Source organism: Phascolarctos cinereus, unplaced genomic scaffold (genome assembly GCF_003287225.1).
Source record: "Phascolarctos cinereus isolate Bilbo 61053 unplaced genomic scaffold, phaCin_HiC Scaffold_4;HRSCAF=312, whole genome shotgun sequence".
In the NCBI taxonomy this organism is placed as follows: Eukaryota; Metazoa; Chordata; class Mammalia; order Diprotodontia; family Phascolarctidae; genus Phascolarctos; species Phascolarctos cinereus.
This window is the reverse complement of record NW_027555847.1, coordinates 228,006,088-228,021,926: the sequence shown is the minus strand read 5'-3', so window position 1 is coordinate 228,021,926 and position 15,839 is coordinate 228,006,088. Positions and strand designations below refer to the sequence as shown.

Below are 15,839 nucleotides of genomic sequence, written 5' to 3'. Positions count from 1 at the left end.
TGAAAAAAAATTCATCTAACTTTTAAAGCATCAACTCAGAGAGAAAATAAGTTTTTCTTTCTTTCTTTCTTTTTGGCTAGACAATGGGGTTAAGTGACTTGCTAGTCACACAGCTAGTTAAGTGTCAAGTGTCTGAGGTCACATTTGAACTCAGGTCCTCCTGACTCCAGGGCTGTCTATCCACTGTGCCAACTAGCTGCCCAGAAAGTATGTTTTTTCAATAAAATGTGACAACACAATAAGAAGTAACATTGTAAGCAAAGAGGAAAGAATACAGGACTGGGAGTTAAAAGATCTGTATTCTCGCCTCAATTCTGCTAACTGACTGTGTGATCTTACCAAGTCAAAACTTTCTTGGGACTCTGGTTCAGATGTGTGCAAAACGAAATGTAGGGGCCATCGTGAACTTAAATTCTTTGATTCAATGAAATGCATTTAGTTTCAATAGGCCCTTTGTTTTATAGTTACTTAGTAGGGGGAAAAATTTAAGCTTTATGTCACTTTAACACCACTGATGTGAATATTTCAACACTGTCAAAATTGTCTTTACTTATTATTCTATTTTCCAAAGTTCTAGCCTCCATATTAATTTGATATCATTAACAACCATTTATATCACTGTTTACAATTCAAATCAATACAATGAACATTTATTAGGCACTCCTTACAACATAAAATCACTGTGTTAGGAAAAGGGGGGGAGGGAGAAAATAATCCCCACTCTCAAGAAACTTTCAAAAGGGGGAATGCAACATGATCATAAATAGTAAGAAACAAAGCCATCATACAAAGTAATTTCACACAAGAGAGATTACTAACTAGAGGGATCACAAAGGCCTCATTTAAGGAGGTGGACTCTCAGGTATGCTTTGAGAGAAAATAAGGGTTCTATGAGGCAAAGGTGAAGAAGGAGTGCAATCCAGACAGGCAGTACTATCTTCACAAAGGCATTAAGAAAAGAGATGAATTACGAAGGATAGAGAACAATCAAAGTGCCAAAGCAAGACTAGAAAGGTTGGTGGCAACCTAATGTACAGCTTTCTACTGGGCTTTGGATTTTTTATTTTCTACAAGAGGCAATAATAGAGAGTTGCCAAAAAGCTCTGAGTTTGAGGAGTGACAAAGGTAGAGCTGTGTTTTAGGAACAGCAATTTGGCAACTGTGTGGAGGATACAATATAACTGAAATAGCCAAATGAGCAAGTATTACATTTGCCTACAGTCTCAGAGAGAACATATTTTGTTGCATCTACTGATGAAAAGCCATTAACTTTCTGGCTATGGAGTTATCATTTTCTATGCAACAGAAAGAGGTGTCTTTCACATGTAACTAGATTATTAATATTCACACACTAATTTCTCAGTACACTTTATAGTCAATTGAACTACTTGTGCAGTTAGTGAGCAGAGGATAAAGAAATAATCAGTGTCATTTTTATCACTATTTTTATCAACATTAATCGATTACAAAAATAAAATGCATGGAATTTGAAGCTTAGAATTTCATTTAAGATCATTCATTATGTATTCCTTAGTGTTCACTTTGTTCAACTGAATGCTTCTGTGGACAGTTACTAAGTTAGGAATAAAATAAATGGAAGGACACATCCTTTTAAATAGCTTAAATAATGGCAAATTGAACCATAATTGTCATATCACATGAGAAACATGCCCTCTAGTGGGAAAGTATTTACTTCTCAGGTAAATATGTACCATCAAAAAATGTGCTATATGAGAATTGTATTTCACTGCTGAGCCTTTCAAATTCTACAGACATGTTGATGCATCAGATCCAGCTTCAATTCAAAATGTTTTCATAATCCTTACCAGCAATATACTTGATTTCTAAAGTGGTTATTTTATGTAACTACACTGGCTTCACTTTTCTTTACAGGGGATGTATAAAAATCCAAAGTACTTGACATACCATCGCAATTGATAAATGAATGAAAATATTCACTTGGCATACCCTGTAGGCAAAGTAGGTCATACAATTTTAAACTAAAAAAAAAATCTAGGCAAGAAGAATAATAATATTAGGTCACACTGGACGAGTAACTTTGGAGGGGGAAAAAACCCTAGATAATGAGGCAGCAAAAAAAAGAAACAATAATAATAACAAGAAGAAGAAAAATTCTAGGTGTTTGGGGAAAAAACCCAACAAAAAAACCCAACACCATCTTCAGTATTTGGATGGCAGATGCAGCTAAAATACAGAAGAATTCTTAAAAGCCAGCTTCAGACTGCAGTTTCTGCTGTAGTTTCCATGACGACTAACATCAGACCAGCAGAAAGTGGGTGATTTTTAAAAGTCACAATTTAAAAACATATAGTGATTTTTCAAAGAACTACATCCTTTCTTGTAGAAACATCAGCAGCAGAGGTGACAAGCTAGAATCAAGCTGTACAGGGTTTCAGTTATATTTGATTGTTATTTTTTTTTGTAAGTCACAGGTTTCTTTGTTGGAAATTTACTTCATGAATGTTTTCAAAATTAAATCAGGCTTCCACATTTCATATTACATCTCAATGCAGTATGACGAAATGACTTTAACGTTCTAAGCACAAAGCTGCTGAACTCCACTGCTGCCTTATACTTTGTGCTGCCCTTCAACCTAGTCTGGAACGACTCCTGTTGAGGAAGCTTCTCTTTCCGTAACAGCCACAGAGATTGAATCCTAAGAGACAACACATGCTAGAAACAAGGACTAGGAAATGGATGGGAATTCTGAAGACTGTTCCTCTCCAAACAGACTCTGCAGTGTGGCTAGGAGCCAGAGATAAAACATGTATATGGGGCAGGGCTGCTAGATAAAGATTGCTCCCTCGACTTTGGAGCATCAAAGTTACAAGTCCTATTTGAAAAACAAACACACCTCAGGATGAAGTAAGCCATCTCTGCTAGGAAGTATAATCTATGGACTATCTGTTGTTAGTGGGAATGCTAAGGGAAGCAGTTTTTCATTCACAATGCCTTTCTCAAAAAGTGCATCAGGACAAACTGAGGTGTGGTCAGGAGTACACTGTGCTTATGTCCCTCCACCTCTAAAACTCTGGTTACTGCCCCACAGAGACCCCAGGCCAATTTCTATCCTCTTTCTGTGGCATCTTTTTTCCTCATCCCACTCAAATGTCTCATATTCAAAGGCCAATCCCATCAATCTGTTTTGCTAGTGAGGATGGGAACTTTCCTCTCCCTCTCACTATGTGTGCCAAGATGATGAATGTGCAAAGAATAGAAAAGTTGAGATCATCATAAGCAACCTGCTTCAGAAGAGAAGAATCAGTTTTAGATTTCATAAATCAACTATAGGTGGCACTTATCCCCCTCGGCACTCATAAAAATCAACAATGAATGAGAGAAGAAATACACTTAAAAATTTTCTAAATTTAAATTCTGCATTTCTCATCTCAGCCATCCACATGGGCAGATGAGTGAGCTGTTTTAAAATTCTTTTAACTATCTTACCTGCATATTTTAAACCTCATTAAGATACCCTCAGGCCTAACAAAACAAAAATAAATCTAACAACATAACAGAGGCATCCAAATGAGGGGTCCTGGTACCACAAAACAGAACCACCTGGTACAGACAGTTCTGAATCTGAAGTTCATATGGGTCTTGAGTCCCATAGGCCGTTATGTCTATAAGGACACCACTCTCCTCCCCCTACCCTCCATCTCTGAAAGACCTCATTACCCTGATTCTGTAACAAAGAAAGGAACGTAGGATGGACAACACTGAAGTCTGAATTAGCAGATACTGACTGAAACAGTACATTTTTACAAATACCTAAAATCCACCCAGCGCTTATAGCAATGTTTGTGCAAAGAAAAAGAATGCACTCAGAGCAAAACCAAAGTGAAGAACATATTGTCTGACCCCAAAGTCCCCACAAGCTTCCCCTACTACCCTGCAGTTGTTCAAATGAAGGAGGGAGTAAAGGCTACAATCCTCGGGTGCCCCTCCCCTACTTATTAACCTATAGCTCCCTTTCAGAGTCAAACTCCTTGAGGATCTGTCTATACTCCCTGCCTCCACTTCTCTTAACCACTTGAAATCTGGCTTATCACATCATCGAAACCTCTCTTTCCAAAATCCAGCCATTTTTTTTTCTCAATCATGTTTCTTAATTTCTTTGCACCACCTTGACTATTCTTGTTTTCCTTCCTTCCTATCTGACCACTACTTCTGCCCCCCAATTGTGGGTTTTCCACAAGGATCTGTCCTAGATCCCTTTCTCTTCTCTCTATATATTCTCAATGACTTCAATAGCTCCTCTAGGTTTAATCATCAGCTCTATGCAGGAAACTCCCAGATCTGTCATACTTGGCATTCTATCTCCCCTCTTCTGCACCTCACAGAATTTCCCTCTTCCTGCATGAGGCAACTCAAACACCACCTTCTATGATCCTGATTCCCTGAGATCTCCTCAACTGCTAATGCCCCCCCATCCAACTAACTTGTATTTAACTACTTTGCATTTATTTGTATTTATTCTGTATACTTATACATATCCTTGCTGTCTCCTCCATTAGAACTTTACTCTTTGCAAAGTCGGCACTGTATTCATCTTTTTCCTTTAGTATGTACCATAGTGTCTCACACACAGAAGTCACTTAATAAATGCTTGCTGACTGATAGAGTGTGGACACCCAGCTTTGCCACCTCAGACTCATCCACACTCCCTTCCTCTTGTCGATTCCTGTGACATGTCTGGCATCCCTTTCCTGCTCTCTATTCACACAGCCACCACCTTGAATCAGGTTTTCGGCGGCCTCACTGATCTTCTTGCCTTCGGTCTCCTTCTTCTGCAGTCCCTGCACTGTCCAAGAGATCTTCCTGAAGGGTGACTATGTCAATCCCCTGCTCTAGCGGCTCCCTATTACCTGTAACATCAAACTTGTTTGGTATTTAAAGCCCCTCAAAACCTGGCTCCAGGCTACTTTTCCAGGTGTATCACACAATATTCCTCTTCATTTCACTCCATGATCCAACCAAACTGGATTTCTTGCTGTTCCTTGAACAGAACATGCCAACCCCCACCTCCATGCCTTTGCACTGCTGTCTCCCAAGCACAGACCATACTTTCTTAATCGTCACCTCTTAAAATTGCTAGCTTCTTTCAAGTTGAACTCAAGTGCAATCTCCTACATCAGCCCTTCCTAATCCTTAGTCCTCCAGATGTTAGTGCTTACCTTCCAAAAATTACCTATTTTACTACATATTGAAAATATACATTATCACATAGCTACATGTATATATTTACATGTGTACATGGTTTTTTCCTCTCAGCTAGATTCTTGAGGACACAGACTAGTTTCTGTCCACATCACATAGGGTAGCACTGGCACACAGTAGGTACCTAATAATTAAATTGGAATCTTTTGACATATTTCTTAGAAAAACTATCATCTAGTTTTTCATGATGTCAAGAACTTCCTAACAATTAGAATTGTCCAAAAGTGGAATGGGCAGCCTGCTGAGGTGGTAGGTTCCCAATCCTTGGAGATCTTTGAATGTAAGATGACCAAATGTCAAGAGCATTATATGAGAGGCTCAACTAGATAGTTGTTGAGAGTCCTTCCAACTCTTAAAGTATATGCATCTGTGAACACTGGGTAACCAAATTATGATACCCATTCATTTTGGAATATGAGGGATTTAAAATATTTGCCTTATACATTATTACTATTGGTCAAGGACATCAATCTAGTTTTCTACAATGTTACTGACTACTAAAAATATGATTCCTCCTGGGGCAGAGCCAAAATGGCAGAGTAAAAGCAGTGACTGCCTTCAGCTTTTCCCCGAACCCCTCCAAATACCTGCAAAAAAAAGTCTCTAAACAAATTCTAGAGCAGCAGAACCCACAAAAATACACAGTGAAACAAATTTCCAGCCCAAGACAACCTGGATGGTTGATTGGAAAGGCCTACTGCGCCAGGCTGGTAGAGGAGCGCAATTCACTGTGGGTGCACAGGCAAAGACCAGGCCTCAGCAAACCTGGAGCAGGCCTTAGGGAACTGAATCAAGGGATGCTGTGGAGATTTCCAGACTGCTCAACCCACAAATGCCAAAAACAACTTAGAAGGTCAGGAGGAAAGGTCTGTCAGACCTGGGTGAGAGAGGAGCTCGGTCTGGCCCCAGACCTCGTACAGCCCTGGGGTGGCAGCTGAGTCTGAAGCTCTCAGCCCACAGACTGAGGGGGTATTGACTGGCTGATCAGAGGGACATTGCAGGAATCTCTTTGCTGGTGCTGAGGCAGGATTCTCTTGCTTTGCCTGTGCTTGGATCTGAATTGCAGCCCTGGGTGGTAGTCCAGGGGGTGAGGAGGAGCACTGGCGTAGTGGAGCTTGTGGTTGTGGTGGAGAGTGATTCCTCCTCACAGTTCCAAGGCAGAAAAGAGTGCTTGTGCTCACTCACAGACCAGGAAAGGAGTAAACAACTTGCTTTTGATCATACTACCTTGGAAGAGCTGAAAATTTACAGGTCCCTAGAACTATCTCTGAAAACAGCTGCACAAAAGCCCCAAAGCTTGGGACAGTACATTCTCCACATTGGAAGCAGACCCCTACCTTAACAAAGAGTTCAAAACTCAAGTAATTGCCTGGGAACAAAAGCAAACTACACAAAAAAAGTCAGACCATAGAATTTTTCTTTGGTGACAAAGAAGATCAAAACATACAACCAGAAGAAGACAATAAAGTCAAAGCTCCTACATCCAGAGCCTCTAAGAAAAATATGAATTTGTTCCAGGCCATGGAAGAGCTCAAAAAGGATCTTGAGAAGCAAGTAAGAGCAGCAGAGGAAAAACTGGGAAGAGAAATGAGAGTGATAGAAGAAAATCATGAAAAACAAGTTCATGGCTTGCTAAAGGAGACCCCCCCAAAATACTGAAGAAAATAACATCTTAAAAAATAGACTAACCCAAATGGCAAAAGGAATCCAAAAAGCCAACGAGAAGAAGAATGCCTTAAGAAGCAGAACTGGCCAAATGGAAAAGGAAGTCCAAAAGTTCACTGAAGGAAATACTTCCTTAAAAATTAGAATGGAGCAAATAGAAGCTAATGACTCTATGAGAAACCAAGACACTGTAAAACAAAACCAAAAGAATGAAAAAATAAAGACAATGTGAAATATCTCATTAGAAAAACAACTGACCTGGAAAACAAACCCAGGAGAGATCATTTAAAAAGTATTAAGACTACCGGAAAGCCATGATCAAAAAAAGAGCCTACACATCACTTTCAAGAAATTATCAAGGAAAACTGCTCTGATATTCTAGAACCAGAGGGCAAACTAGAAATGGAAAGCATCTACCTATCACCTCCTGAAAGAGATTCCCAAAAGAAAACCCCTAGGAATATTATAGCCCATATCTAGAGTTCCCAGGAGAAAATACTGCAAGCAGCCACATAGAAACAATTCAAGTATTGTGGAAACACAATCAGGATAACACAAGATTTAGCAGCTTCTACATTAAGTGACCAGAGGGCTTGCTTGGAATATGATATTCTGGAGGGCAAAGGAGATAGGATTACAGCCAAGAATCACCTACCCAGCAAAACTGAGTATAATCCTTCAGGGACATTCAGTGAAATAGAGGACTTTCAAGCATTCTTGATGAAAAGACCAGAACTGAATAGAAAATATGACTTTCAAATACCAGACTCAAGAGAAGCATGAAGAAGTAAATTGGAAAGAGAAACCATAAAGGACTTATTAAAGATGATATTTGTAACTCATGAGACCTTTGTCAGTAGTAGGATAGTTGGAGGGAAAAAATTAGATAGACAGATAGATAGGTAGATAGATAGATAGATAGATAGATAGATAGATAGATAGATAGACAGACAGACAGACAGATAGATAGAGGGCACAGGGTGAGTTGAAGATGAAGGGGTGATATCTAAAAAATAAATTAAGAGGTGAGAGAGGATTATATTGGGAGAAGGAGAAAGGGAGAGGTAGGATGGGGTAAATTATCTCACATGAAACAGACAAAAAAAAAGCTTTTACAGTGGAGGAGAAGTGGGGGAAGGCGAGAGGAAATGAGTGAATCTTATTCTCATCAGATTTGGCTTAAGGAGAGAATACCATACACACTCAATCAGGTATGGAAATCTATCTTACCCTACAGGAAAAGAGGGGGGGAAGGGCATAAGGGCAGGGGGAGAATGATAGAAGGGAGAGTAGACTGAGTGAGGGGGTAATCAGAAACAAACACTTCTGAACAGGGACAGGATCAAAAGAGAGAATAGAATAAATGAGAGGCGGGATAGGAAGAACGGAAATATAGTTAGTTTTCCACAACATGACTACTATGGAAGTGTCTTGCATGACTACACATGTATAGCATGTATTGAGTTGCTTGCCATCTCAGTAGGGAGGGAGGGAGGGAGAGAATTTGGAACCCAAGGCTTTCAAAACAATGTTAATATTTGTTTGTACATGCAACTGGGAAATAAGATACATAGGCAATGGGGTTTAGAAATCTATCCTGCCCTACAGGAAAAAAAAGGGAAAGCGTATTGGGCAGGGGAGGTGATAGAAGGGAAGGCAGATTAGGGGAAGAGGTATTTAGAATGCATGCCATCTTGGGGTCACGGGAGGAGTGAGATGGGGAGAAAATCTGGAACTCAAGATCTTGTGGAAATGAATGTTGAAAAGTAAAAATTAATTTTAAAAATGATTCCTCCCATTATAATATTAAGTATGATACATCCATTAAAGTCCTATATTTTATGTAGCCTCAGATTCTGTCTGGGCCTGATGTCTGAGGATCAGCTTGGCTAAGTTTGGAGAGAGATTCACTAGTAGACGGCTGCCCAAGAGGTAATTACTATTTTTTTGGCAGTGGCAACTTGAGAGGATCATGGGCATATCCCCACAAATGAAATATGAGAGTTTTAAAAAATGCTTAAAGTTAATATCAGACTATAACCAATGTCTCTGAATTTCCTTTTCCTCCTTTGTTTCAATATTCATTTCTCTATTCCCCTAAAGAAAAGTACTTTATCACCTCTACAATACATCATGTCAACAACACACAAATTTACTCAATTTATCTTCTGAGTCCTCTATGAAATTCTTGCCTGTAACATCATTTACTTGGCTAGAACTCACTCATTTCCTGAGCATATTCTTCAACTTCTAAAAGCTGTCTACTTCTGAAATATCTTTGTGTGTACATTTAAGGATAGCTAGATGAATGCAGTGGATAAAGTCATGAAGACCCCTCTAGCTTAAGAGCTAAAGTGCTATCAACAAATAGTATGTGCTACACAAATGTTAGCTATTATTACTATTATTACTTTAATTTAAGATTCACAGAATATTAGAGATGGAAGGGGCTGAAGCAACTACCTAGCCAACTCCATCGTCATTTTACAGACAAGAAAACTGAATTCCAAAAAAAAGAAGTTATTTATGTAAATTAGACCCATTTTCATGTTCCAATTTCTTCAAGAAGCAAAGCTTCCCCCAATTACTTCAACCAATATTCATCTTCCCTTCCCTAAATTACTACTGAACTTATAATTCAGTATCACAAAATTAATAACCTATTTGTTCTTAATAACAAAAGTTATTTTATGCTTTGTTCCTCAATTAACCTATAAGTTTTCTGACAGCAGGGCTTTATTTTCATCGGTATCAGGCACAAAACAGACATTCAATAAATATTTGTTGATTAATCTGAAAAGAAAGCAAAGGGAAAAAAATGCCTCACATTTCATTATCTCACAATGCAATATCTTTTGCCAGGTTCTGTTTCCAATTACCCATCAAATTACATTAACTATCTTCCAAATATGTAGCCTATCTTGAGTTAGCATCTTCTTCACACAGGAAGCATAAGACCATAAAATTAGGGAGAGAATTCCCCTTTGGTCTGGACAGTTCTGGTTGAATCTTTTCACTGCCTTCAATATTTTAAGTTACTAGTATCTTCCTATTAAACATTATTATCAATAAACTTTCATCATAATACTCAATTATTTTATATAGCACCTTGATCTCTTTAATGATAAAGATGTTAGAGACATCTAAAAAAAACATGTTCTACCCATTTCTATACTTTGCAGTATCATTTTAATGATATTGAAAATGAAAAATTTCTTTTTGATTCTATAAAAACATACAAACACCCACCTACACACTCATATTTCTGTTGCTGTAACCTTTTACAACAGGACAATTTCTTTTCAACCTATTTCCCTTTACTGTAGTACTTGGCACAAAAGATGATCAATCAAAGTAAGTTGTCTAATGAATGGGACAAGAAAATTCATCCCAAATTCTTCAAAAGTTCTTCTTTGATATTGTGATTTAGAGGCAACCCTAGGTTTTTAAATGCTACAACAGCAGAGCAACAAGCACTAGCAACTAGCAAATCCTACACCAAGCTAGAAAAGCCTCAAACACTGGTCTAATAATGGAGTATACAAACCAGAGAGGTTCAATTCCAACTCCATCAAAAGATCAGTAATTTTTCAGCTACAGAAACTCACAAAGGGCCATAAAATAAAGAAGAGAGGACTGTGATACATGTGACCTGTGTCAATGGTTCTAGTACTCAAACCAAAAAAATCACATATCCTTAAGTACTGAAATAAATTATATTAAAAATGGCAATCAGTTTAAATCCTGAGCTAGCCCTTCTAACAAATATAAATATGCCACAAAGGAGATGCCAGGATTTAAATTTTTTCCTTAATGACCAAATATATAAGGCTTGAGTATAGTCTGTGGATTTCAATTATGTACCTTTTACTTGATCTCAATTATCAAGCATGAAGTCCACCAAAATAAAAAATGTTTGTTACAATGATGATTTCCTTACCTTTAAGGAACTGCATTTAATTATACATTGTGTCAGGCTACAGCTATTAAAAAATACTATCTGATACTAAACGGCAGATACTCAGTATCCACAAAAACATTTAAACTAATTAGAGTCAAACATGGCAGATGATCTATTTGCCTTAATTCTTTTAAGGACTTTCAGAAACAAAACAATAACACAAACACAAGGCACCTCGTTTCATAAAAGCTCACCCAAAGGCTCACTAGACATATGTTGGATTTTTACTCTATGTAGTAGAACTGTTTTTGTGGATATGACATGACTTGTTGATTTTACAAATCTATGTAATAATTTAAGAGTTTGACCATATTTTGTTCCATCTAATGCTGATTTTCCAACAGAGAATATTAGACCACAGTGTTCTCAAAAGAACACTAAAACTTTTAATTATACTAGCTAAGACTACATTCTCAGAAACACTATGTTTCTTTAAGTCTCCTTTCTTTCTATCATGCCAAGTTAAAAAATAAACTAAATGTGTCAAATTAGATCTCTTAAGAATGCATCTCTTCTGCCAATGTTTAAGTAACCAAATGAGTTTACCTAAGAAGAAAAAGACAGAGAATTTTAAGTAGCCACAGTCAGAGAATAAATTCAAGATTTGCACACTGGAATTCTATATCAAATCAATATAAATCTCTAAGCTAAAAACAAAGATTTTTCCAAGTTTCTCCATTTTAACACACCACAGATGCTGAAAATGAAGGTGCAAGAATGTGAAAGAATATATTACTACTACCAATGGGCATACAGAATGCAAAATTTGCTGTTTTTCTTGATGCCATATGAAGGCACTATGTTCCTTAATGAATCTATATAACTAAAAGCAATAAAAATCCTTTAAATATATGCAACTCAAAATGGACACTGGCAGCTTTAAGTGCTGAGTTTTAAAGATTGCTTTTATTGACTCTGCATATACCAGCTTTCAGTTTATGAACTCCAAAAGCAAACATCGAGCTTTGACATTTCATTTGTTTAAAAAAATGCACTGAAGGTATTAAAAATTAATTTAAGATGGTTTTTAAAAATTAGTTGAATAAGGGCAAGGTTGAACCCAATGTATAAATTACCCTAAGTCGTAGAAAATGTACACTTAAATACTGAAGAAGAAATCAGGTAAATTTATGGCCATTTCCTCTACTTCTGAACTTTGTTCATTTATTTCAGCACATATTCATGAAATTCCCACATGGAGGGCACAACGTATTATGAAATAAGGAGAAATAATGATCCAATGTAGAAAGGTGCTTTTTTGTGAGGGGATGGGGGGGGAGTAATGGTAGAATTATATAGGAGAAGAATGTCAATTTCATACTACAATTCAAAAGAAAGGAAGCTGTGAAGAAAAAAAATAGACAAGTCTTTAGAGATTTCAAGAGGGCAACTTACCCAAGTTATGTCGCTTTGTCTTTGCGTGCTCATGAATATGTTTCTTTGTAAAACAGCCAAAGAAGACACAGTAGAGGCAAGAGTGGAGTCTATTTAAGTGGGCGCCACACATATGACAGATGCAAGACTTTGCCTGGAAAACAAAAGAGAAAAAAAAAATCAATAAAAGCCAAGAAGAATCCAAACATAAATGACTGGATAAAAAGTACAGGCCAACAGATTAGGGAGGAGAGTCTGGGAAACCTTTATTTATTTATTAATTGGGACTCAATCTCAAAAAGGGCAATGAACAAAAGAAAAATTTTTATTCAGACAGAACTATATTCTCTAAAATGCTTTTCAATTCCTCAAAAATAGCCACATACTAATAGCCTTTATACCATAATCTCACTTATTCACACATAGACAAGTATCCAGTAGTCAAGATAAATGCCACACTACAGATCATGCATTTTATTCATAGGACAAGCTCTAAGTCTCTTACTAAGAACAACTTTAACATGAAGTGACAATTAAGAGCAAAAAACCAAACTTTTCATAAAAGGACTAAATCGTAGTTCACATTTCTATAGCTTTCCAGATTAATACAATATTTTCCTCACAACTTGGTGTGATAAGCAATTCAAGTTATTATTTGCTCATTTAACAGGTGAGAAACTGAGGCTCAAAGTGACTTGTCCTTGGTGCTACAACAAGTAAGCATCATATCCAGAATTCAAAGGCAGCTCCTCAAGCTCTTTCTACTACCCTACGCTCTCTCTCTAGGCACAAAGACTTAAAATGACAACGCATGGACAGCCATCTGCTGCAGGGGCAATTCCATATCTCAAAAGATCATAAGCCCAGTAAAACAATGGATTTTTCATAATGATGACCTAAATTATGTTCAACATACTTTGTTCAGGAAGTCAGGGAAGCATGTTTTTATTTTTTCATTTTAACAAACCTAGATGGACATATTTCTAAAAGGTTTGACACATTTTAAAGAGGTTGGCTTTAGTTGCAATATGCATTACTACGGGAGTACTCACATGGATGAGATCACAGATCACTGAAGCTCAGATTATCTAGAAAATTCACTTGACTTGATGAGCTTATTTCCTAAATTTAGACCCCTAACTAATGAGCTATTTCATATCAAATGTTCACGTTCTCATTCTGTTTAGATAGGTTGCTTCCCAACTTGTACATGACTATTATAAAGAGAACAATCCAAGTGGCTCACTTAAATAAGAAGAGCTACAGCCTGCATGAAGGTTTTCATTTAAAAGTCATGCTATCCCTCCCCAACAGCCACCAGGAGACAACTAGGAATTTATGTTGTCTTTTGGTTCAATATCTGCATACATATATCTCACTAAGCTTTTTCCATTTTCAAGATACATTCTTGAACTAAAATTCTCTCATATTTGTTTCTGGGTGAATATGGCTGAACATGTCTAAAAGATGGCCAAGTTAAAGACACTATGTTTCTACTCATGAGTTTTTGATAAGCTTTGAAATTAAAAAAAAAACATTTCAAGTTGGTAAGTAGGGTTCAGGGAAAATTAAGATTTTAAAAACATCGACTGAGTAATAGTCTAGGCAGAAAAGACTATTCTCCCTTCTTTCTGCCAAATTCTGCACCCTGTATCACTTAAAATCAAACAACATTCTTCAATGTAACATGCTCACTCACTTCTTCTGCGTATATACATGTATCTGTGCACAAACACATGTACTCATGCTCCTTGTGTTATAACAACTTTGTGCAGTTGTTATACTTGTAAATAGTAAAACTCAAGTCGCATTTATCTGTCATAGAAGCAGCAAATAGTATTTAAAAAGCAAACTGAACTTCTTTCTTACTGTGCGTATAGGCTTCAAGTCTGCTTAACATAAACAAGTTACCTTAATCTGCTGCAAAATTTCAAAGAACAACTTTCTGGACAACTGTGAAATATGGTTTCCCCAAACTTCAGCAAATTTACTTTTATTTAAATACTATTTATATGACAATGACATTATACTTACAACTTAGATTACAATACATGACTTTATAAAGAGCATACAAAATATTTACAGTCTCTTTCCCTGTAACTGAAAGCTCTAAGTGCCTTTCTTCTATATATAACAACACTTGCATTAACAATTACACATCCAACTACACATTTTGTTGTCAAAAAAAATGTTCCAGGCTAACATAATATCAATGCTAGGCAAGAGACTCATTCCAACTAAAATACAGCCAGGCAATCAGCCAGAAGCTGTCAGCAACGGGTTTCAGTTTTGACAGGGTGGAGGAGGTGGCAGGAAATGGTTCAGGAATGTCCTCTCCAGGAGGGAAGGCCATCAACAAGGGTGAGAAAGGAGAGGCTATGATCTCAAAAAGAACTTCACTGATAATTTGTCTTGGAACTGCATTTTTTACACACTTTTTTAAAAATCCAATTCAATTTATTATCAGCTACAAGTTTGCAGCTTTATTAACCTTAAACTATGCACAAAGCTCATGAAACCTCAAGTGGCGGTAACTGTCCTGGGGTGGGGTGGGGGGGACACAGAAGCACTTTAATAAATGCTAATGTTTAAAATGTTAGTATTTAATAACCCCTACTGTGTACAAAGTACTCTGATAAGCACTTGGTAAATATCTCATATGATCCTCAACAACCTGGGAGGTAGGTGCTTTTATTATCTCCATTTTAGAATTAAGGAAACTGAGGCAAACAAAGATTAAGTAACTTGTCCTGGATCACACACCTAGCAACTACCCTGGGCTGGATTTGAACTCAGGTCTTCATGATTTCCAGGCCCAGTGCTCTATCTGCTGTGCAACCTAGCTGTCATGTGGTCAGTTTAATGGAGAAATAGCCACTGTATGTGCAAGCCAACACTAGCTGATGTAGTTTTAAAAACTAGTCAACAGTCAATAAAGACGCTTCATCAGAATTTCAGAAGACTTGAAAAGACCAACTGAATTTTTTTGTTAGTGCATGTAGTTACAACTGATTAAATGCTGACAATTTTCTTATCTTTGCTGATAGTTATTAAAGTTCATAATAAAAAATTAAGTTTTATTCTTAGAAATTTCATCAAGTTATTTTCCTATCATACAAAAACCCCCAAAAAATATAATATGTACCCACAAACACAAAACGTATTTCACAATATTTGTGAATATCAAAATTTAGAAAGGTGGTATAAAATATGGTTAAAAAACACATCTCGTATCTGCCTCAAACATTTGTTATAAACGTCAAATGAGAACATTTGCAACAATTTGCAAAGCGTAAGTAACTACAGAAATGCCAGTTTACTTTAAAAAGTCATCCAAGGGGCAGCTAAGTGGAGCAGTGGATAGAGATCTGGCCTGGGAGTCAGGAGGACCTGAGTTCAAATGTGACCTCAGACAGCTGACACTAGCTGTGCGACCCTGGGCAAGTAACTTAACCCCAATTGCCTCACCAAAAAGCCAAAAAAAAGGTCATCTGAGCAAATCTATAGCACCTGAGATCTGAGAAGGGCTCCTTACTCAGTGCCCATCTTTAGGGTTATTAAGATCAGTACGTGGAGGTGAGAAACTGTAAGAAGCAGG

The 15,839-nt window shown here is 37.2% G+C and overlaps 1 protein-coding gene across 2 annotated transcripts in view; it reads right to left on the bottom strand.

Moving 5' to 3' along the window:
* The window catches only part of USP22 (ubiquitin specific peptidase 22), a 251,414-nt gene that overhangs the window by 137,861 nt on the left and 97,714 nt on the right, over positions 1 to 15,839 (bottom strand). For both annotated transcript variants that reach the window (XM_021008455.2, XM_021008456.2), the window contains exon 2: positions 12,263 to 12,395. In XM_021008455.2, the coding sequence (XP_020864114.1) occupies positions 12,263 to 12,395 (133 nt within the window). The remainder of the gene's footprint in view (positions 1 to 12,262; positions 12,396 to 15,839) is intronic.